The 25,061-nt window shown below is 41.5% G+C and overlaps 1 protein-coding gene across 1 annotated transcript in view; it reads right to left on the reverse strand.

The window, feature by feature from the left end:
• mvb12bb (multivesicular body subunit 12Bb) overlaps positions 1-24,650 on the reverse strand; it is a 43,327-nt gene extending 18,677 nt beyond the window's left edge. The window contains exons 1-7 of the mRNA XM_030787246.1: positions 24,564-24,650; positions 20,997-21,166; positions 16,132-16,239; positions 12,949-13,045; positions 11,449-11,578; positions 10,506-10,616; positions 2,107-2,201 (exon numbers count right to left, since the gene is read on the reverse strand). Of these exons, the coding sequence (XP_030643106.1) occupies positions 2,107-2,201; positions 10,506-10,616; positions 11,449-11,578; positions 12,949-13,045; positions 16,132-16,239; positions 20,997-21,104 (649 nt within the window). The 5' untranslated portion in view covers positions 21,105-21,166; positions 24,564-24,650. The remainder of the gene's footprint in view (positions 1-2,106; positions 2,202-10,505; positions 10,617-11,448; positions 11,579-12,948; positions 13,046-16,131; positions 16,240-20,996; positions 21,167-24,563) is intronic.
• Between the last annotated feature and the right edge of the window lie 411 nt (positions 24,651-25,061).

Here is a 25,061-nt window from a genome sequence, read left to right on the forward strand (position 1 = left end):
CACTGTTAATGAAGAGTGGAAAATAAGATGCTCTCGAGACAGAGAGGGAAATTTGCCCCCCCCCCCCCCCCCCCTCAAAAAAAAACCCAAAATGGAAACAGCAGTTGTTAACTCTGCCTAGATTATGAGGGAGGCAGAGGGGAAAATCCCTCAAAAATATCCTGCTCAGTTACAACTTACTCTATGTGGTGTAACGGAACAGGCCTCAAATATTGAAGTCTACACGAGAATCAGCATTTTGAATACTCTGCGGGAAGTATCCATATATGGCATTTCTGTAACCTATCCTTTGGAGGTCAGTACTTCTTTTTCAGGGTCTCATTTTCATTCTAAATATGATCTCATAGATGTTACGTTGTTCAAAGTGAAACAAAAACGACTGTATGAAGAGATTTTGATGGTTAGAGTTAAGCTTTGGGTGCAGGTTAGGGATTACACGTTTGCACTGAGCTGTTTACATAACTGTGTAAATGACATTTCATATGATTACAAAACCAACATGTCATTACTTATATGCTGAATACTTACATTCATTCAAATGTCAATATGTGACATTTTATGAGATAAGGTTGAATTAAAGTATGGAATGTTAATAACCATTATTTCAGTGGTGGCAAAATCAGAATCAGAATCAGAATCACTGAATCACTGACATGTAGCTAAAGGTTGATCAATAGCAAAAGCTTCTTTATGTGATGATTGCTGGCAGTGCTGGTGTCTACATGTGTCTCACTGTCACTCAAACAGCATCTCCATGGTGACAGAGATGCAGCATGCCATCAGCCATCCACCTGACAGAACATTCTTATTCTCTGTGGCCTCCCTCAAGAATGAGTTAATCAGCTGTCACCGTGACAACATCAAAGAGCAATGGCAGGATCTTATGTGCCAGTCAGTATTTATTTTTACTATTTAAATTGATGCCATTAAAAAAAAAAAAAAGTCAAGCACATCAAGATTTTTGTGTGAATTCTTCAAAGCTCAAAAAAAAAAAAAATAATAATAATAAGTACTAGAGGCATAACGGTTCTGTAGAAACAGTCATATAAATTCTCTGAAAAAAAAAAGTGAACTCCAAAAGGGAGAGGACCTTGTCAAACGTGAGGTTGTGTATGCTGTACTGTCCATCCAACTGTCAAAGAGTTGACTGAAGACTGAGAATGGCTGTGATAGCAGCATAGCCTTCAGTGCTTTGAGTCTCCATAGAGCTTCATCTCCAGCAGAGAAGAGATCATCCTCACCACATGGTGTCTCTCTCCAGCTAGATAAAAACCAGAACGCCGTGTCTTCGCTGCTCCAACCTGATGGCAGCAACGTCTCCTTCAGTTTCTCGCCGGAGTTTACCCCAATACAGGTCTAATGATTGATCGTGGCTCTGCTACAAATCTACCACAATCTCGCATACCTCACAATTACTCAAGGGACTTATACAAAGATTCATTAATTCATCTTAATAGCACTGAAAAGCAGACGATCCAGATCGACCAGTTAAAAGCGCATTTTAATGGACGCGGATGATGTATCAGATGTGATAAGTTAAAGAATCAAATGATTTGAGGATTCCAAAATACCTCCCGTCTTCTTACGTAAATCACATTTTCTGTTTGTTTTACAGGGATGCGTAAAATAAATAAATCATGTTTGAGTTAGCATATGATGAGTAATTATCTATAGCGATTAATTGTTCTCTGGCGGCTTTTTATGGGGCCCCTATTTGGAAACTCCATTCATTCTCTCAAATTAACACGCAGTTTGCTCCTCGTGCAAAAAAAAAGTGTGGTGTAAACGATTGAGTTTTTCATGGGACCGTTAAACCACGAGGAAATGGAGTGTTTGTGGAGGCTGTAAACTTAAAGATCTAAGTTGCTGAGAATGAAAAACCTGGACCAAAGACATGGATGCAATATATATCTTAGGTAAAATTGGTGAGTCTCATTACGTTGGGCTATAACTGACATGCATATGATAAAGATCTATTCACCTTCTCATCAAAGCAAAACCATGATACTGAGACCAGACCGCCGAATTGCATTACAGTTTTACATTGTTACCATTTAAAAAAAAAACAAAAAAAAAAACTTTTTCTGGACCGTAAAGGACATTTACCTGATGAGCTTTTGGAGTTGGAGCTCTGGTCTTCGTAGTCAGGTCTGACAGTGTTTCTCTTGGGAAGAGTTGAGCCATGTGGCATAGCCTTCTGCCTAAAGGACACACAGAAGCAAGTCATGGGTACCCATTCATTCACAGTGATATTTCTGAGATATCCACACATACAGCAATATGATGGAACCCACTTTTTTCTTTTTTTTTTTTTTAGCAACCTAGTGTCTGGGGGGGGCCATCCATAATCTCTGAGCTAGCTTGTGTATCGTGGTTTCTTATGCACGTGGCACCGAAAAACCGACCGGTGTGACTGGAATTTAGATTTGGTCAGTAGGAGGACTTCAGAGGAATGTAAAGCCCACAGGGACTGTCAGTATATAACGCAACACAACCGGTAAATACTGTGGAAACAATACTGTGGGGTTTTTTTTTTTTTTTGTGCTGGTATGCATGCGACAGTTGGATCATTAGTGTGGCTTCCTACGATTCACTGAGCCATATTTGGGGTCTTCATTGTGTCGGCGGTAACAGTTTCTGAGCTGAGAGAGCTGTCGTGTGGTCCAGGAACAGCTTCAAAACGTACACCTATAAACAATTACTTCATGAACCTTGGTAAGACAAGAGGCTATGAAATCTGTCTCTTACTCTACTGGCACCCGTGGTAGTCCTTCTGAGTTCTGTCTTACGGGAACTTTTGCTTCGACTTTGTCATTTGCTTACCAAAAGTAGTAAAAGGTGTTCAGAAAAAGCACTCAGAAACATCAGGTGTGTTGGCCACTGAGTCAGCTTCTGTTGCGTGCCAATGTATTAACATTTTACGATATTTTCAGTGTAGTAGTCTAAAATATGCAATGATTTGCTCAAAATAATCTAAAGTAAAAAAGCAACCCCCCTCCCCCCACCCCCCGTCCACTTCTTTCTAAGTATTTATCTGTTTTGAATAATGTTATCCAGACGTTTTTTGCAACCGCACATTCCGTTTCTACTAATGATAAAGTGCAAGAGATGGCAGCAATGTGATACATATTCTGTTACTGCGTATATTTCATATGATAAAGTATGTACTCTTTCCCATGAGAAAAACCTGGTATCAAATAAATGGCCTGGATAGAGTCGGTGAGAAGCTGGCTAAAGTTAACAATGCTTCTCACCTTCAGTTCTGATCACACACGCCTCAGATCAGGTAACACACTCTCTAGCAATCTGTAGCATCTGGTACAGTCACTGACAAACCTGGGTAAAGAGAGCCACTGGCCCAAATTTAGAGCTTTTACATCTCCATTTTAAAGTATTAATCAAAAAACGTAAACATTTAGCTCCGCTTCTATACATGTGCCAAAGGAGAATATTCATGGTTCATAGATGTTATTGGTTATTGGTTGGTAATAACATATGCTGATAAATAATAAACACTGCGTAGCAGCTCACAGCTGTTGTGTATATATACGGCATATGGCCATTAGCATGTGTAATAGTAAATATAGTGATATGGGAGTCTTATGTGAAGCAGCATCACGTATTTCCACATGTCAGCACGGTTTATGCTTTACAGTCTCGGGTCAAACTCTCTAACTGCACCAAAGTTTTGTGGAACGCAAAAAATAGCATGCATTGCACTTCATGGACAATTTGAGCTTGCACTCCTCATCAATCACGCTATCGTGAATTGCGCTCCCCGGCTCCCTCCCTCAGATCGATAAATCCGCAGCCCGCCGGTGGAGTTTCTCTGCATCGAAGAAGCGCTGCATAATTTGGCTTTAGACATGCTTTGAAGGCCAAATAAGTCTCCCCAGCAGGTTACACAACCCATCTGATACATTAGAGTCAAAACAGCGGCGCGTTTTTGCAGGAAGATTAGAAGCAACATGCCAACTCTAATGGAAGTAAGACGTCGTTTAAACTTTGTGATCACGTAGGTTTAAAGTAAGAAAAAAAAAAAAAAAAAAAAGCAAAGAAGCTGCAACCCAAAAGCAAGAGAGAAAAAAAAAAGTGTTTTGAAAAGCACTGAGAATGCAATTACAAGCCGTATTTGCCTGTAGCAGTTAAAATGAATATATTTGTGAGTGTCTGTGTGTGTGTCTGTGTGTAAGAGAGAGAGAGAGAGAGAGAGAGAGAGAGAGAGAGAGAGAGAGAGAGAGGGTGAGAGAGAAGGAAAGAAAGAGAAAGAAAACGGAGAACGCATATCATCTTTGGGACATTTTCGGTTGACCTAAGACTTCAACATTAACCAAATGCCTTCATATTCCAAAGGTAGAATGGTGTGAGCCACGGCTCACTTTTTTTTTTTTTTGATGAGATAAATAAATGTCGGTAATTTCTATCAGGCGCAATAAAACAAGCTCCTTGACAGCTTGTGGTATTTATGAACTGAAGCCAGCAACTCAGATTTATTTCTCTCGACGGGGTCGACTTTTCCCCCTGCTCATCTGCATCAGCATTTGCCCGTGTTCAATCCAGGGCCAATGGTGAATTTTTAAAAGGTTGGCATCAATCTTGCGGAGCCAATTGCCACATTTAATGAAGACTTCCCTTCTTTCGCAAAGGTTGACTTGGATACGAGGAAAAAAAAAAAAAAAAAAAAAACAAAAAGCAAGAGGGCACGACTGTCCGAGTACCGGGACATTTCATAAACAGCGATAAACTAAAGGAAGATGGTTTTGGATGCTCTTTCAGCCAAACGTCATCCCAAAAATGACGCCGCTCGTTGCGAGCGACGGACAAACGAAAAGCAAAAGATCGAGAAAATGTAGATAAGATTGTCTTTCTTTTTTTTTTTTTTTTTTTTTTTTTTTTGAAAGAAGTTTTTTTTTTTGTTGTTGGACGTTTATCTTTTTTGAATGTGACACACCACATATTTGATAAGGTCAAAATGGAGATTTGTGACAATGGTCCTCACTTGACATAAACCAACATGAAGAAATAATTTCGCTTGTAATTCATGTTTGGAGAATAATGCGTAGAGAAATGAATTAATTGACCTTCAAATGAAGCAATAATGCTGGCGGGCAAACTTTGTCCAGAGAAATCTTTTTGTCTCAGCTGGCCGTCTCTCCTTGTGTAATGAGGTTCTGGAATGAGACGATGGCTGAATTGAGGAGTTTGCAGTTCCCCCCTCTTTCTGCTTGTCGACTGAAGGAGCACACTCAATCCAAATTTGTGCAGTCTCTAACATCTTTTAGGGTATGCTGGCTACCATGGCATATGGCAAATCAATTACATGTCTAATTCCTAAAACAAAAAAAAAAAACATGGCAAGTGCACTGCGACATAATCAACAGCAGCAGTTCAACTGAGATTATGTCAACCACAAGAGTTTTGACTACAATTAATCATCATTCAAGTCAAGCAAAGCCATATTGATACATCCCTAATTTGAATATATAATTATAATGCAGTTTCTCGTCAAATGCTTGTGAGATCAGGAGAACAGCCTAGAAGATTTAAACCACTACAAGCTTCAGGTTTTGGAATCTCTTTGCTTAGCACAATGAGAATGTAAATTCAGTGTATAGATACACACACACACACACACACACACACACACACAGACACATATATATATGTGTGTGTGTGTGTGTGTGTGTGTATGTCAGATCACATTTGTGATCCATAAAGTCTGCAAAAATAATAAAAAACAACCCTTCAATTGTGAAGAAGGAACAAATACAGGACATACACCAAAGCAAAAAAAAAAAAAGAAAAAGGTACAAGCTGTTCTAACAAGAAGCTTTCAAGCTTTCTCACCTTTAGCTTTGAAAGAAAAGGAGAGAATATCACTTATCTTTCACTAGAGACTTCTCAAGTACTCCTAGAGTTCTGACTCGAGGAAGAACCAGTCAGAATCAAGGCCTAATAGAAAGACAGATGTGTTTGTCTAATGTAAGTCTCAAGAAATGAACATCAACAGGATGAGGTAAAAAAAAAAAAAAAAGAGGTTAGACAGTGAAGAGAGGAAAGCTTTTCAACGCCTCATGTTTGAAAGCGAGAAAGAACAAGAACTACGAGTTGTACAAGAGCAGATGTCCACATGGTGGAAGTCTTTACGTTGTGGAGACAGACAACATCTAACAAGCGCAGTAACGTGGAAGTCAGAGATGGAGAAGGGAGATCCTTCCGGAGCCTTTGGATAGCTGTTATGAAGAAGAGCACGGTCCTATCTGAACGGGTTCAAAGGTACTTGCTCACATGATGAGGTACCACAAATATCATGTAGATATAACATTTTCAGGGATAAGACAACGTGGTCTAGATGGCTTAAATCACGCCACGCCGACATACAGTGGTGCAGTGTTTTGTTTTGTTTTTTCTTCTTCTTGACTAATACCTGCAGCTTAACTTCTCACTACTGTGCAGACACTAATGCACAGGTAGCTTTGTGCAATAGTCCAAACAGTAGGGCAGATAACGGTATTAAGAATCGTATATCGTGTTCTCGATAAACCTTGTGTAGCTGATGAGCTGTTGAGACAAAGGTAAAAAAAAAAAGGGGGGGGGGGGGGGCGAGCCTGTCTTTTTTTGGGGGGGGGGGGTGCAGAACATCTGTCACTAGGTGGACAAACATGCAGGAGTCTTCAAGGAGAGACAGAGAGACGGAGAGAGAGAGAGAGGGAGAGAAAGAGAGAGAGGGGGAGAGAGGGGCGAGATGAGGATAAAAATAATATCTGGCGAACAGCATGGACCGTGCTGGAGGAATGTGGAGGCTTGTGTTTTGACACTCATCCAGGCTCTTCTATGACAACATCTCGACGTTTCTTCTGGCGAACATCGCGGCCCACACAGCCCGTGGCATGTAGACAGCTTCTATCTCTCTCAGTGCAGGGCTGGAAATCTCTGCATTCTCACTTGACATTATCCTTCTTTAAGTTTGTCTGTCAGGTCGGCGGAGAAGAGGAATCTAGGCGAATTTTGTGGCAAACTCTCTGAGAGCTCAGAGCACAACGGATCGCAACTGATGATAGTATTGTTTGTGGCACTGCTCAGTTTACATTTGCTTGATGTGTAAGGAAAATTTGCAACTTTTTTTTTTTGCAGATTCCTGCAGAGTACCAGATAAAAAAAGGGAGAACGGAGAGAAAAAGAATAAAAAAAAAATAAAAAAAAACACGCAGAGAGCGTTGCAGTTAGATTTGGGGGGAAAACCTGTCAAAACAATGCACATGCGATGAGTGTTTCCCTGAAGACTGAAGTATAATCTTTGAGAGTTAAGTCAACAGAGGTGTGCCAAAAAGGAGAAGCGGCTAGCTTTCGACAAACACAACCAAGCCTCCGAGCGACTCCTCATCACCTCAGACTTGATGTAGAAAATCTACTAAAATGCTCCAACTTCAATCTTTCACCGTATCCCACACGATACGCGAGTTTCACATTCACAGAGGGCGTGAACGTACTAACGCAGAGTTTGAGCCGTGTCAGTCATTTCATGAGCGAAATCAGTTTGAATTAGACACGTGGTTGAGACATAAAGATGAGGAGCTGCTATCTGATTAGTTCGGAGCCTGAACCTCAGTGGGGGGTGTCTTGTAAAAAGTCTGCAGGGTCCACATTGCACTTTTGTCAGAGCCCGCATTGAGGTCATTTTTTTTTTCACAGCCTATATTCTCTGACCTCCATCAGACACATCAGTACAATGAATCACGATTCCGAGAGAAAAAAAAAAAATCATAAAAATATCAGAAAAGCCTCACAATGGGAAAGATGTTCGACCTCAACGTTTATATTGTTCTGCCTTTTGATTTAAAAAGTGTCCCTCGTTTATACGGGCCTATAACTCTAAAAGGGAATGTCAAAATCCTTGATTCTTCTGAGCACAAAAAAAAAAAAGAAAAGAAAAAAAAAAGATACAGAAATATTAGGGCAAGGCTAATTTATGCTGGCTGTCATTCTAGAGGTCAGGTTTTAGACCCTGGGGTGACAGTTTTATCAGGAGGAAAAATGGCAGCATCAACAAGGAGGAGAGGGTCTGGATAGAGCTCCAAAGACCAAACCTCCAACAATGGTGACATCCAGGGCCAGGCAGGCCAAAGCTGTCACAGAGAATACGGAGTGCGACAAAAACTGTCATGTGGCCAAAGTCAAGACAGAACTGATCTGGGGGCAGTTTTCAAGAGAATGACTTGATAGACATTAGGAGAGAGAGAGAGAGAGAGAGGGATGTCCACTTGCTTTTGATCAGTTCTGTATCTGAATGTAACTTCATGTCACATCTGAGTGAATCTGTGAGCTGCATGAGCATTATAAAAGCAAATACAGACATTTAAGAAGGTAGGACAGAGTGGAAAAGTTAAAGTTGGAGCAAAGGATTTTGCCGTTGCAGTAAAATGAAAATGGACTTATAGTTGCCTGGAGCAACATGGTTTCTCCAGGATACCTGGCATTCAAAATTAGAGGGCCATTAAAAATTTATTGCTATTGACCATGTTTAAAACATCTTTTTGCTGGCTGAAAGAGGCACTTAAATTTAAGAGGGTAATTTTCAGAAGGCTATAAAGTCACTTAAGGACTGTACTGAAAGTATAAAAGTTACGTAAGAGAGAAAAAGAGAAGGTTTCCTCTAAGAGGTATGTAGATTCCACTAAGTAGCTTTGTCTCCAAAATTAGGTATAACTGTATTAAAATTCTCTACAATGCAAATATACTTAAGTACATATGAATACCACTAGTGAAGTCTTTAAAAAGCACATTGGTGCAAAGCAAAATGACTGAAGGTTAATTCACCCCTTTCTACATTTACAGCATTACCTGTACCGCAAAAACGAAGGAAAAAAAAAAGTCGCCCATAGAAACGTCGCGCATGAATATTGCAATCAGCTGCCCAAAGTGTCTTTCCAAACGCATTCATTTTCAGTGCATTGTGGTGCCTGGATGTTCCCACAGAACACAGTCTCTCACAAAGAAGCATAAATTTTAATATTAATGTTATACCCCACAGTCTGTCTTCGCAGCATGCTACACAAGGAGGGTGGGGGGTCTCTGCTTGGAGGTGCAATTTATTCTCACCCAACGTCTCTCTGACTTGAAAGCGCGCTTCAGAAAAGTAAGGGATTAGCTGAGTGGGTTGGATGGGGTGTGAAGAGTAGGTTTTTCTAGGATGGCTCTGAGATAACAAACGCTTGCGCGGTAGCCGGCCCTCCATAAAACATGACACGAGAAGCCTTCAAAACGCCCGGTGATGACACCGTGCGGTTTTGGTGGATGTGTTATACGGTGTACAACAACAAACGCACCTTTTGAGAAAAAAAAAACACAGCCGGGCACTTTTCATCTGATAGATGTATAAAATGATAGATGGATAAATGTCTGAATGGATGAAAGGTTGACAGATTAAGAAAGAAAAAAAAGAAAGAAAAAATGAAAGAAGAACACATGATAGGATTTATAAACATGAATTACAACAAGCATCAAAATGAATGGACTGACAGGCGCAAGATGCAAGAAACCTTTCAAGTTTCTTTCTGCTATCCTCCCTAGTAGTTAAACATTTTTAGAGTGAGGTAAAGAAAAAGAAAAAGAAAGATTGCAATTGGCCTTTTCTAAGCACTGTTAGGTCACATGACACCTAGAGCAGTCAGTCACTGAAGTACTCCTCACCGCTTTTACTCGCAGACACGCTCAAATTCCGAATGCCCCCCGACGACCCCGTGTTTACACGACCTGACCGATGGAGCCACTTTTGTTTATTTACAATCTGCCGAGGAAATCCCTGGCACTTCCTGCTGCTAAATAATTGAGCTGTAGACTTGGACGAAGAACAAAGACCCACTTTCCCTCTTCTCTTACCATTAGTTTAGGCAAGACTGCTGTGACTCTCTTTCTGTGTGTGTGTGTGTGTGTGTGTGTGTGTGTGTGTGTGTGTGTGTGTGTGTGTGTAAGTATGCACACACACTTGTGTGCATGTGTGTTTTTGTGTCTGTGTGCTTGTGTGGGTGTGTGCGTGCAAGCGTGCGTGTGTGTGCGTACGTGTCTGTGTGTGCATGTGTGTTTTTGTGTGTGTGTGTGTATGCGTCTGTGTGTGCATGTGTGTTTTTGTGTGTGTGTGTGTATTTGTGTAGTGGTTACAGGGAGTAGCTGAGCAAAGGGAACAGCAACTGAGCACTGAGCTCTATGTACACTCTTCTTTTCCTTCACAGCTGTTTCTCTCCAGGCAAATCTGTCTCCTCTACTCTCTCTCTCTCTCTCTCTCTCTCTCTCTCTCTCTCTCTCACTCACTCTGTGTCTCCTTCCTGCCACTGTAGTCAGTCCATGTGTGACTCAAGTGCCGTAACCTCAGACAAGGATTACATTTAACATGGACATTCATAATACCAATTATTATGGGTCTTAGGCTGGGTCTTAATCCTTTTCTCTGATACAAGGTCCATATTCCCATCAAGGTGAAGTGGAAACACAGCAACTGTGTATATTACCTTGCTTGGTCTGGAGCATTTGCTGGAACAGACTGAGCGGCCTGGGATGCGGCAGCCTTGATCTTTGGAGTGTTTCTCATTCGGTACCAAATTCCCATGCTGTTTAAGTCCCTGCAGGGGAGCAGGACATCACTGCATTATTGCATGTATTACTTCCTCTTGTATTCCAAGTCTAACATACTCACAGCAAAGCACCTTCTCATCACATAAACGTTCAAGCTAGGGACTTTTTAGCTTTCCATAACACTTAAAAACTTAAATGGATTCTGCTGATCAATGAAAGCTATTTTATGAAAAACAAACAAACAACCCCCCCCCCCCACCCCCACACCCCCCCCAAAAAAAAACAACCCAGAGATTCGGTAATAAGCTAATAGCGTTTTGTTGTGTTTTTCTTTAAAATCTCTAGGGTAGGGTTAAATGTTAGTGTCGGAGCGACTGCAGAGGCGCGGTTTGCGTCTGACGCGCCGTTGGCTGTCCGGAGGCACTGTTTGTTATGAGGGGAGACCACAAGCCCCGTTGAGGGATCAGAGAACCAATCAGAGAGAAACAGACAGGCAGACTGAGACTCCACATTTATTTATTTCATTTTTATCTATTTTTTTTTTTTACCCTGCCTCACAGTGGTAGATTTACACAGCCTATCAACCATAGCTCCAGGATACTTACTTTTCCTGTTTTGTGAAGCTCTCGGAACAGAGCGTGTGTGTGGAATATTAATCCAAGATATGCTCCCCCCCCCTCTCCCCAAAATAAAAAAGAAAACATTATCCACTGTGTAAAAGCTAATCAAAGGAAATGATGAGAATCAGATGTTTCGCGTATAGATAGTCACTGACAAACTTTAGATTGTTTATTTGTTTGTTTCTTTTTTTGAAGCCTCATTGAGTGTATTTTGAGTGTACGACTCTGTTGTGAGGTTCTGTGAGGACAAGTCACTCACCCTATGAATGTGTAGTTTGGAGGGCCAGTTTTGGTCTTGCCTGTGATGATGACATCACATATGGCCATGTCTGTGCTGTGTCTGGGGACCAACTTCATACACAGTCTCTTTTTTCTCAATGCTTGCTCCTCTGTGTGTGTGAGAGAGAAACAGTGAGAGAGAGAGAGAGAGAGAGAGAGAAAGAGAGAGAGAGAGAGACAGAGAGAGAGAGAGAGAGAGAGACAGAGAGGGAGTGCATGAGATTTTCTGTGCAAAAACCAATGCGGAGGAACCATTTGTTAGTGGAAGATTCACTGCTCCTCAGTTTAGCACATGAACAGTATGTTTTTATATATCTGAGAGGCACAGAAGCCAGGTACGCAGTATTACAGACTATTGTATCACAACCTAGTTGCTACGCAACATGTGGGTGTTCTATGACAACACCTTGACCCTGTTCACACTGCTGACACTCAGGCTATGTAAATATTTAATATTAAGCATGCCTAATATAACCATTTGTTCATGCTCTTGTGTATTATTGTCCATTTTCGACCGATTTACTTGGACAGTGGGGCTAAAAAGGAACAACGCATTAATATGTGAACACACAATAAATATTAGAAGAGCGGCATCAATAAATGTAACAATAATTACATAAAAAAAGGCTATTCAAGGGAAAATACAAGGCCTCTTTAATCTTTTGGTGCAATATCCATATTCTGTAGACTTTGACTGAGGGTAAAAGGGTAATATAGTGGATGAAATTTCCATTAAACATGTGTTCGCGCAATAAAACATTGCATTAAACCCAGGCACAACAAGACTTCATCTTCTTTTTATTCATTCCATTCTAGAACCTGCAGCTAGACTCTCCCATATTACTTTGAAGCCCATTCCATTCATTTTAAAGCAGCCTTGGCAAGTGTTGTATAAATGCAATAATAATGAAAATAATAAACACGCTGTCCTCACGCTCGACGGTGAAATAATATTACGTTCTCAACAGCACGGATGGAGGAGAGAGCGAGAGAAATACATAGCACTCAAAAAGCACTAAACCATCCGGGAGCGCATTTCATTAATATTAGATACCAGGCATCCAGTAGTGCTCTTCCCAAATAAATACATAAATAAATAAGCTCGTCATAAAGAAAAAAGCTGCGCTTCGGCCTGAGATAAACAATGACTCATCATTCTCCTCTCCTCTACCTCCGGGGCAAAATGTTTATTTTATTCCCGCCGACTGTCATAAATTAAGCTAACCTGCGCCCATGAAACATTCACACTCTCCAGAGAAGCAGTCCCTCAGGATACCCTCCGCAAGCTGCTTTGCAAAGAGTCAAACAGGAAAGAAAGAAAGAAAGAAAGAAAGAAAGAAAGAAAGAGAGAGAGTGTGAGACAGAGAGAGAGAGAGACAGGGAGAGAGACATGGAGCGAGAGAGACGGGGGTGGGGGGGGGGGTGGGGGGGATAAGGAGGGGGAGGGGTTGTGAGGTTTTTGAGGAAATGGTAAACTTACGCGTGTCTGTTGTTAGTTGTACGGGTACAAAGCCTTCCAGCAAAGGATCCCTCAGATCAGTCAACTTCATGTCCACCACAACATTTTGGACTTGGCTCTAACGGTGAAACCACAAAAAAAAAAGATCAAACATTCAGAGATTTATTGCATGATCTTTTCGAAAGGTCCCAACGGGACCTTTTTTCGATTTCATACAAGGCAACGAGGGAACACACGCCATCCGGAGGTTGTTCCTCTGGACGAAAAAAAAAAAAAAAAATTCCATCGCCACGTTCGAAGCGATAATCTCTTACCGAGAGCTTATGGCATCTCTACGGAGTAATTGACACTGGAGCATCGGTAATTGTCGGATTGCGGCCTCTTTTCGAGCAAACACGCACCTGTGCTCCAGTCATCATCTTCAAACGGCGGAGGGAGAGAGAGAGAGAGAGAGAGCGCGGGGAGAGCGGGCCAGCTTGTGGCAGGCCAAATTGAGCCTGAGTTTCAGACTGGGGCCAGTTAAAAACAATCAGGAGCTGTTTAGCTGACATTTTCAAGCATGACTCCTTCTCAGCCTCCGAGTCGCCACTCATTACCGTTCCATTTTTCCCCGTAATAAATTGCAATAATACGCAGAACCCTGAAAAAGGAGTGCCGTGAAAAAGCAACCCAGGCGTTGCATGACGTGTCAGAAATCCAGGATGCTGTTGCCCACCTCTGCCCCGCTAGTTATTACCGGCGGAGACATTTTTTATTCATAGTTTTTCTTATTCTGACTTGGAGGGCAGAATATGGATGAATGCCATTACTATGCATGAAGTCTTCCCCCCCCCCCCCCCCTTTTTTTTTCTTTTTCCTGTCTTTCTTTCTTTTTTTCCTTTTTTTTTAAACAAGGCAAGAGAGATTTTTTTTTCTTTCCCATCAGGGCCTGACAAAGGACCATCTCCCTCCAACCTAGAGTATGATAAATCACAAACTGTTTATTTCCTGCCACGTAATTCAGCGGCTAATTTTGCAGAATCTGTTTTTGTCATAGACAATTACGGCACCGGCCATTTTGACTGACAGACAAAATAGCCTTTGTTGACGGCGCTGTCATGTTTTATTAGCGTCAAGGACTTTAAAACAGGACGGACACACATTTTAAGACACTACACGGGAACAGCGCAAAGGGAATCTGTGCCATACATACTAAAAGCCACAGTCCTGATTGGACTTAATCAACGGGCCGGTCTAGAAGGACAGGCCTGGGCTAGTGAATCTCAGTACTTAACAATGTCATTTCCCCAACAGCACAATGATAAAGATTCAGCGCAAATCAATGTGCTGGCTGTTTTAATGATAACCAAAATTAGCCAGTACAAGAATTTATATCTAAGTATTGAGCACAGTGTATTAGTTGAAGTACCAGGCTCTTTAGGCTAAGAGCTTTTCCACTCCAAACCATTTTACAGTATCTGTTCTCCGTGTCACACAACAAGAATGTTAATTATTATACAGATTAGAGAACGTAGCCAATAACCAGTCAGGAATGTGACTAATAGACTTCTGAAAGAAACTTATGCTTTAAGACAAGGGTTGTGGAGTCTTATCAGTTAACACTCAATAATACTACACTACAATAGCTATCAGCTGATCATCAATACTGTATTTGACCAGGGTGTGGCACCCTGAATGCCACTGACGAGTCCGTGTGAGGGCAAACAAAGGCCTGTTGTATTGTTTAGGAACAGGTATCAGCTCAGGTAGTGTTTCACTCAGTGTTGAGGAGATGAATAACCTCAGTAATAGCCCCTCGGCTATAAATAACCAGCCTTTAAAGACGACGTCCATATACAGAGGGTGTATAAAGAAGTGCAGTCCAGGGCACTCATAGTCTTTTCTGACCACTTTCAATGCTTACTGTGCATTCACAGACCTGCTCTACAGTTTCCACACTACAATAAGACTGCATTGCTGTTTTGAAATCCATATTCATGCCGTGGGCCGTAGAAAACAAAAAAAAAAAACCTGCGCTTAAAGGTGGTATTTTCTCCTGTCATGAATCTAAGTTGAGTGTAAATGCTATGGCAGATGTATCATTGACAGGCATGCAATACTGAATATCAGTGATGCGACTTGGCATGCCTATTAGCAGAGTTATTTATATCTGGCTTAAATACACACATGCACACACACGCTCACACACGCACACACACACAAACACACACACACACACACAAATACACATATTCACACACAAAATCATTCTTATTAAGAACAAGATTCAGTAATTGGCACCATGAGCTCTCAGCTAAAAAGGTATGGTTCAAAGCATTGATGAAAATGAAAAAGAGTTTGAAAATATTTTAACAGCCTTTTATGCCTGGGGGACTTATAGTGTTATATTTTAAGGGCAACTCTCACTGTTTTTTGGACTTGACATTTGCACCTACTTTTAAAACAAAAGGTGAAAAACACAACTGGGAGGTGTTGTTTTCCCCTGACACATGTGCATAAAAACATATTCATTATCAATTTACTTCATGAAAATGGGAAGAGAATATTCAAATGGCCCCAATTCACAAAGGAGTCCTTAGTTTTGGTTAAAAAGAAATGCCCTGTTATCAGCCATATTGAGATGGGCATTTGATGTGTCATTTTCCATTATAAAGGATTTTTGTAAGCTTTTTTTTATTCTTATGTGAATAACATCTTTGATGAATCGCTGGGAGGTATCCAAATTGTCTTGGGGGGGGGGCAAAGTTAATTGAAGAAAACAAAATTGTGAAAATAAAAGTCGGTTCAATTTATGAATAATCATAAACTAAATTCCTTTGGGAAACAGAGGAACGTCAACAATATTCATACAGAGGTACCGTACTGCATTATACATCAGGGAAAAGCAAAGGAAAAAAAAATGAAAAAGAAAACAAAAGTTTGCATTCCAGCCATCCACAACTGGTAGTTATATGTACTTGTCTCCTAAAGGAAACTTCAAAAAAAAAAAAAAAAAAATCCTGAGAACATTCTGAGGTGAGTTTGTGATCAGGGGCAGATCTGTGAGAAAACTCCTAATGAATGGAATTACCAAACCAACCTTAGTCAAAAAAAAAAAAGAAAAAAAAAACAAAAAAAGAAAAACAGGCGTTCAGTATAAGACGTTATGTGATGAAAACAGGCCATCTTGTTGAATGTAAATATTTTTTTTTTTTTTTCACTTACGTTCTCTGAGGAAAAGGCTCGGGTGAAGCAGAGATAACGTGTGACCTTGGATTTGAATAAGCCGTCCTTCCAAAGGTCAGCGTCCAAGCCATCTGTTGTTTGTGCTACCTACGTCAAAAGAAAAAAAAAAATAAATGAAAAACAAGGAGGAAAAGAACACGCACGAGGAGGGGATAAAGTTAATGTATGGACGACGTGAGTGGGTTTGCATTTTCACCCGTCTCTCTCTCTCTCTCTCTCTCTCTTTGTCTCTTTTGCATACTTGGCTTAATTAACACTTGTTTCCTGTTCTCACTCCATCTCATTAAAGGCCTGTGCGGATGGAGAGAGCGTTTTCGGATTCAGAAAAGACGGCTAAAAATACCCTTCCCGTGGGACAAGAAATGATACTGCGCTCATAAGAAGGAGTGATGAAGATGAGCAAAGTTCTGGTCTGGGCTAAAGCGCTGCCTGTCACTCATGCTTACCCTCTCTCTCTAAAATCACGGCTTCAAGCTTTAAGATTCAGTCAGGACACATTCAGTGGAAACATTCAGTGTTTATTTGTTAGCTGACTGACTGTTTGAATCCTTGTGTTTTAAGCTGATGAGGTAACATGTAACGGAACACACAGCACATCTCTATCCATGCATAAACAGTTGGACTGAGAGATTGCGCCGTGCAAGTGAATACACTGACCACCGTGGGTGTGTATCTGAGTCAGTTGTTCTGTCGTAGATCAAGTGAACATCGTGCACATCGCTATAAGTGGTCTCTCTCTATGACGCGTGTCGCTTCTGTGACAGAAACACAGAGGTGGATTAGAGCACTGCGTTAGCTTGACTCCTGCTTCTGTGGTGACGTGGGGTCTGAAGAGGGTCAGCGAGAGTGAAAAGTCAAAGAGCTCGCTGATAAAGGCAGCAAAAGAGAGAAAGAGGGGGAGACAGAGAGAGAGAGACAGAGAGAGTGAGAGAGAGAAAGAGGGGGAGACAGAGAGAGAGAGAGAGAGAGAGAGAGAGAGAGTGAGTGAGTGAGAGAGAGAGGAGAGAGTGAGAGAGAAAGAGGGAGAGGGAGAGGGAGAGAGAGAGAACACTCCACAAAAGCTCCCAGGAGGAGTCTATCTATACATCAGTGCTGTTCCACCTCCTCCTCCCCTCCCCTGTTCGTTACAAGACAGCCTGTCCTGACCACTCTTTCCAGGTCAGTACCCCCTACGCCTCCTGTCAAGGTAAACAGAGGCCAAACACTGAGAAGTCCAAAGTCAAGCAGGAGAGGAAGGAGGGCACAGAGCGGCATCGGGCAGCAGGAGGCACCTCAGGAGCCAGTCTGCCACCACACAGCCAGGAGGAGAGGAGGAGGAGAGGAGGGAGAAGTGCACCCTGAATGCAGAAATGCCAGGAGCTTGGCATTAACAGAGAAAGGGACAGGGGGGAGTGAGTTAAAGTTTGGACTCACTTTACAAAGAATAACAGATGCACTACAGTAACTACCGCGCGTGTTCATTCGTGTAGAAACCCCGTTTTATCACTAGCGGATTCTTATCACGCGCTTTCTAAACACAAGACGAGCTGTTTTCGCGTATTCGGTTATTTTATGAATACAAAAGTAGTAAAGACGCCTCACAAAAGATTCAGCCAACAACTTCATTATACGTAACTGTTTGTTACACTCGGACCTTCACGGGAAAGACTGAGAGACTATTCAGTCGTAAGAGAGAACTTTCCATGTCAGACAGGGATAGCTGTAAGAGGAGCTCCATAAACTCTGAACTGTTTGTTATTACAAAACAGGTAAGAGAGACAAGAGAGTGACAGAGCAGTAATTAGAGTAAGAGGGTGGAAACCTTAAGACAAAGGAGACCTCTATGATGAAGAAATAATATTGGACGCAGGGGGAGGAAAAAAGTAATCAAAAACAAATTTGCTTGCTCTAGTATTAAAGAACTATTAACTACACCACTAGCAAAAGGGCCCGATAAATTATTGCCGTTCTCTGAGGTTCGACTCGTTGCCAGAATGTTCCATTAACGTGAACAAGGAAATCACTCTCCCACATCCATGACAGTCCAAAAACGCGAACGGTCCGGTTTTCCAAAACACGGCGCCCCTCTCCTCAGCTCCTAAACCTTCCTTGGCGCTGTTCTAAATACAGGATTGATGGATGAATTGAAAAATGGCACGCCAGCATATTGAGACCGCTTATATCCACTTAATCTTTATGATAATTCTGCGCAAATGAAGGAATATTTCAGAGGAGGAAGAAGCTAGTTCATTGAACATTGGAACTGTGTCTAAGTCTGTTGGGATGGATGGGGGGGGGGTAAAAAAAAAAAAAAGTCTATCTACTCTGCTGCAGCCAGTGAGGTAGAAAGACATGTGAATTACAAGCCGGATAATAGTTTGTCTTTGACACAAAAATCCCCTGCTCAGCGTATTATAGTGATACAGTCACCTGAGGATACCTATCATATAGAGCAAGGGTCCTAGCCAATTACAGGCACTTCAGATCTCACTATCTCACTCTCTCTCTCTCCCTGCTTACAATCCATCTTCACATTAAACTTATGTTAATGCACTCACCGGGGTTGGCGCCGAGCTCTGCGAGGTTGAATTAAAACAACGCGTTCTTTCGGGAGGTCTGGGGGTACGGGGGGGGGGGGGGGGGGGGGGGGTCGTGCCAGCGTGTCTTTGTGGTGTTTGATGTGGGGGAAGCTGCTTCTGTTTTCTTACTCCCCAAGGTAACAGCGTTTGATCGGTACCAGTCTCATGTAAAAAATGAACCGCTAACGCGTTTGCGTTGAGAGAGAGGTTACTGAACGTAAGAGATGCACGGAATCATCCCATTCCATTACAAAAGGACTCTGGCATTCTAAGTATTCAAAATGTTTGGTGTTTATTCATTAATCTTTATTTAATTTTTTTTTTTTTTTATGAGGAATAGATATTTTAAACTGAGATTTAAAGTCTCATTTGCAATGGAGCCCTGACCAAGATAGCAGCACAAAAAAAGTTTCATATTTAAACAACAATATTAAAAACAGATCTTGAGGAACTCTAAAACCGCTATCAGCGCCTTAGGCTGTCATGCATCCGAGTGTTTACCAAGGAGCTGCTGTTTTTCTGAATTTCTAAAAAAATTTTTTTTCCAGACCTTTTCCATTTTTTCACTGTGGTCTCGTCAACAAATGCGGATCCGCGTATCTCTAACTGCAACTTTTGCTTCTTTTAGTTGGACCCTATGGGAGCTCTGGTTCGCAGCAACGAGTGTGTGATCTCGATGGAGTTTGAATTACGGCACAAACGACATGAGGCGAAGCTGTAGCTTCTTTCTGAAGACTTTGTCAGAATAAACCTGGATGAAGACCTTACACAACTCTCCTCAGCATCTTATTACAGTCATATCAAACCAAGCCGGATGCTAAGACCTACAATTGTACGACGTGCGCTCGTCAAAACAACAAAAGGATAGACTCAAATACATCCTGTTTAGCATTTTGGTACTAAGGAATTATTGTGTTTCACCTCCGTGCTCATATTAGAAAGATCTGGTCTGAAGAGCTATTAAGCATTCAGATTTATGTTTTATTTCTTTGGAGTTGTGCAAAGGTTGTAAATTAATAAACATGTTTGTTTGTCGAAACGGAGCCCTGCTGGGAGAGAGATGCAGAAAGGGCAAGCGGAACAGGATTTTTTAACCAGACCTAGCTATGCCATGTGGCGTGTACCAGAATCTCAATGCCAACAGGCAGAGCTTCATCGCTATGCCAACCCACAGCCGGCCCACCGGAGACGGCAAAGAGTCGGGGTTTGGTGGGGTGGAGCAGGGGGGGAGAGAGCGGGAAAGGGAAGTGAGATAAGAAGAAAAGAAAACAACAGGGAGAGAGAGAGAGAGAGAGAGAGAGAGAGAGAGAGAGAGAAAGAGAGAGAGAGGGAAGTGCGAGAGGAGGAAAGAAAGAAGGCTGCCTGTAAGGCCACTTCAGGGCATCGTATTATGGTGTTTGCTTTGTGCTTTGTTGAAATCCCCACAAAGCATCCTTTCTCTCCTTCCTCCTTCCGTTTCTCTTCTGTTCTCTCTCTCTCACTCTCCCCTTTTCTTTCTCTCCTTTCTCTCTCTCTCTCACACACACACACATGCATATACACGCCCTGTTCCCAGGGGCCATTGATACTGTTGTCCTACTTTTCTCTCTCTTTGCTTGGGATCACTGAATCTTCTAGAAGAGCCAGAGAGAGACAGAGACAGAGAGAGAGAGAGTGCCAACCACCCCTAGTGTCTCACCATCGACATGTTAAACAAACTGTGGGTCCTGGTGCCAGGGAATGTGGCGGCTGTCCTTCGAGAGCATTGTTAAGCTATATCCTCAGGGATAGCAGAAGGACCGGCAGCCCAGCAGAGCACAGGCCAGAGAGACAGAGACAGATTCTCATCAAAGTAAACTTTATGAATTACTAATGTAACCCTGCTTTGGCCACAGGCGACAATAAACAGAGTCGCACGAGCCGCAGTTTAAGTACACGAAAAAGCTTTTTTCACCGTGGTTTTGAATAAAAAGAAAAAAAAAACAAACTTCTTTTCTTTTCTTCTATATGAAGGTATCTAAGCTTCTAATCTGACAAGTACAACACATATGGGTGTAAAATAGGAAGATGGAAAATAGTATGATAGGGTGAATTTCAAATGAGCGGAAACTCTGAGATAGGGTTGCCAAAGCTATAAAGCCACTCCTACTTTGAACAAAGGATTGCAAAGCAGTTTTATACAGAATAAATGTTTCTATCCTGGCGTGTAACACACAACTCTGTAGTGTTCTCTGTTAACAACTATTAACAGATCCGTACATAATATAATTTGCCTCTTCTTTGTAAATCTAACCAGCCGTTACATACCACGTAGTAGTTTGCCGGTGCTTCCTTCCGGGATGCCAGGACGGCGACGTTAGTGATGGGGTCGGGAAGCTCGTCTAAAGCTTTGGACAGCTCCTGTAAATCTGGCATCCTCCACTGCTTAACAGAACGACTGCACAGACACCTCAAAGACCTTCAAAATGTAGGAAAACCTAAAACATCCAAATATCAATGATTCAGTGGACATATTTCAAATGGCCAAAAATAAAAATTTCAGTAATCATATAATCAATGATAAGTATGACATCCTAACTGCCATATTACCATATACACACATACACAAACAAACACACACACACACACACACACCAGAGATGGGGACTCGAGTTTGCGACTTGGATTGGAGTCGCAAATTAAGGCGCGCACACAGTGACTTGAGACTTGACTTGAGACTCGTCCTCAGAGAGACCCGAGACTCTACTCGAACTCCAGATTTGGTACTCGTAAACAATCTTTATTTTGTTTTTTATTTGCATTTTTTTTTTTTTTGACGCATTAACAATAAGGAAATGTCTGAGGAGCTAGAAGCCGTTCCCTCCCTTATTATCATGCGTAACTTTACACATGCGCGCGGCCACTGACGACTGTAAACTGCAGCGATAACGCCGTGACCGTGGCGAGCTCACCTGCAGCTGCTGTGCCATTTGTGATAACCATTAGCTAAAGTGACTTCACACAAAGGCCCAAACAAAGGAATGGCTAAATGCAAGGTGTGCGGTATTAACGTAAAGGATAATGGATCGACCACATCAAATTTTATCAGGCAGCTTTTATCAGGCGCCCGAACAGCTCAGTCGGTCACTTGGTAATGTGAAAGACGAGTTAACGTCAGTGCCTACGGACGGATCGCGGTGTTAGCTCAGCATCAGCTATCTAACATTAGCTTGTTACTCGCTCTGCTCTTTGATAACTGATGCTCAACACAGACAAACAACACCGGGTATCCTGTGTGCGCAGAACAAAAAATAATTAGAAAAAAATTGCAAAATACAGTTACTAGCTTTTTGAAGGAACACTTTCATTGTGTGTGTTTTTTTTTCATATACCAAACAACTAATCAATGCTGATACTGTATGCTAATAGATAAAGGAGTGATGATAATGCAGTACATTCTTTGAATTCTTTAGATATAGCAATGCAGTGTTCTAAGCAGACAGGACAACATACAGCAGATGACATAACGCTCGTTACAACCATAAGAGACTTGAGACTTGACCAAAGACTTGAGACTTTACTTGGACTTGCCCCTCAAACACTTGAGATTTGACTTGGACTCTTAGCTCAAAGACTTGAGACTTGAGATATGCAAAAAATGACTTGTGAGTATCTCTGATACACACACACACAAACACACAAGTCCGCGCGTGCATGAACACACACACACACACACACACACACACACACACGAACACAGACACAGACAGAATCAGACAGATGCACATGCTCAGACACAAACATATTGTACACGGTTTAATGTTGAGGGAGGATAGAAAGACACAGTCTATAAAGTCTTGAGTTAATTGTTGCTGATGGACGTTCTGAAGTCAGTGTGCAGTGTCAGATGCTGAGTGATAGCACTGGTGCGCTACTAATGACCACACGTGTGAAGTTTCCCGAGCACAAGAAACAATATGGCCACAGGACTCATTTGTACACTAAATAAGCTTCACAGACACAGGCAATAATACTGCTGAGGATCCAATTAGCCAAGTAATTAATTACCATGAGCCTCCTCCTTTTAATGAGCTGCAGATATATGGAGAAGACTCAAGTTATGTTCTAATGTCTGTTTCAACTCAACTGCTTTAGTGCCTGTCTTTATTTTCGCATTAAGGAGTAGGAGTGAACTTTTCATTGTGTAAAATACCGCCGGTAAGTCACTGCTGAAAATGTGAACAGGCTTTATCGCTTTATAACAATGCCCTGACCACTGGGTTCAGTGGTGAGTATATGAAATACCATCTAAATCTACTTTTAAACACAACTATACTTTTTGTGTATCTCTGTTCCCAAACAGTCATGTGTATACTATTCCAAAAGAAGATAGATAGATAGATAGATAGATAGATAGATAGATAGATAGATAGATAGATAGATAGATAGATAGATAGACAGATGAACAGACAGGTGAATGGATGGATGGACACAAAGTAGTAGCTCAATGAGACAGAAAGAAACAATCTCAGTACAAATGACTCCCAGTGGCCAGTGACAAAAACCAATTAGGAACTACCCAATGAAGTCCTCCGACAAACAGGGCAATCACATATTTTAAAGGAAATCTAGATCAATAGTTGTCTATTTTGGGCCCTGGATGCTTTAGCCTAATGTATATGCATGGCTTGTAGAAGGATTAGTGGCTTTTTGGAGGGTCCTTTTGCTATCTTATTAAATTATGTTTAAAGCAACCCAGTAGAGTAAATGACACAGTTATTGCGTTCAATCTAAATGTTTACTGAATTTATTGTAATTAGGTTTATTGAATCTGCAGGATTTACTGTGGCAGTAGTGAGTCTGTATATAAAAAGTCGGTTGGAGAGACTTAATAGGAAGACCCAGGACTGCAAATTAGCTTACGGAGGGAGAATCATTTCTTACTTGCGTTAATTTGCGCACTAATCAATCTGGCTTTTTCCCAAACTGCACTGTGCCGGTCGGTAGCAAACCGACTTTAATTGGAAAATGGAAGCCCGACTGTCCAGACCGAGGAAGACCTCTGGGGCGCTAATGACACACACTCATCTTTACATGGTAACGCCAAAGAAAGAGAGAGAGAGAGAGAGAGAGAGAGAGAGAGAGAGAAAGAAACTTATGGAGCGTTCAAAGGAAATGAGATGGATGAAGAAATGTAATAACACAAGACGAGTATAGTGTAAACTCCGTGTCTGTGAACACACACAAAGTGGATTGTGATGCAAGATAAACAGAATGTTGTCTTAATCCCTTGCTACTGCGCCTGAATAGTATTTAAGCGCAATATTAAGCTGAATAATGAGTAAAGTAGTGAATGAAGTAGTGACTTAATTCGACCATATATTGACACGTCGGGGAACAGCCCAAAATATTCCTTCTCTGTTCATGTTTAATGGAGCGATCTGCGCCATGAGTGAAGAAGAATCCTCCCAAAGTAAAACAGAGAAGATAGCTTTAACATATAGCCTACATTTTACTTTTTTAAGCGATCTTTGTGGTGGCATTTGTTTCATGTGTCTGGGCTCTTCATGCTATTATACTGCTATAGCCAACACAAGGACTTAACCCATGTAACAACATTATCAGTAATCGCAAAGTTGACCGCTATTGTCCGAGTGTTTCGTCTGATAAATTATTAATGTCATACTTTTCCGAGATGACTTCCGAGGTCAAACGCGGCACTTACATTTCTTAACGGCCGAACATCTCAGGTTTTACCTTTTATTGACACCTATGGAATGCTGACATCACTTTTTGTAAGAATATACAAGGAAGCTTCTTTCAAACTCAGAAAACGAAGTACCTTAATTGCTCCTGTACTTTTCTGTACTGCTTGAACAAGGTGGTCTACTTTACCTGTACGGAGTTAAACGAAGTTCAAACGATTCGTAAAGGAGAGATTATTTGTCTCATGCCATCAAACAATTTTCCATAGGCAGATTTGGACTCTAACTCACAAACCTTTGTCCCTCGCTTCCGGAAATGAAGTATGTTATCACTCATTTGTAAATAATTAACTTCGTGCGTCGTTGTTAAAGAGAGAGATCAAGACGACCACCTGTGTGTAGCGGGAGCAACTGAATCTGCACGTCAAGGAATATAATGAGTACGTGGTATGTTAGTGTTTTCCATATAGTACATGCAAATATATATCTCTATAGATATATATTTTTAATAGTAGTCTCAAAATTTTCTTTGCATTTTTAATTACATGGATCATTTAGAGCATAGGCCGAAACGTTCCGGATTTCTGGACTATTACCGTTACATTCCGAGGAACACACCAAATTACCTAATAAGACGTTTTCACCCGGGTGTGTCTGATATCGAAAGCATCACCAAGCAATATGCTCT

Source organism: Chanos chanos, chromosome 1 (genome assembly GCF_902362185.1).
Source record: "Chanos chanos chromosome 1, fChaCha1.1, whole genome shotgun sequence".
In the NCBI taxonomy this organism is placed as follows: Eukaryota; Metazoa; Chordata; class Actinopteri; order Gonorynchiformes; family Chanidae; genus Chanos; species Chanos chanos.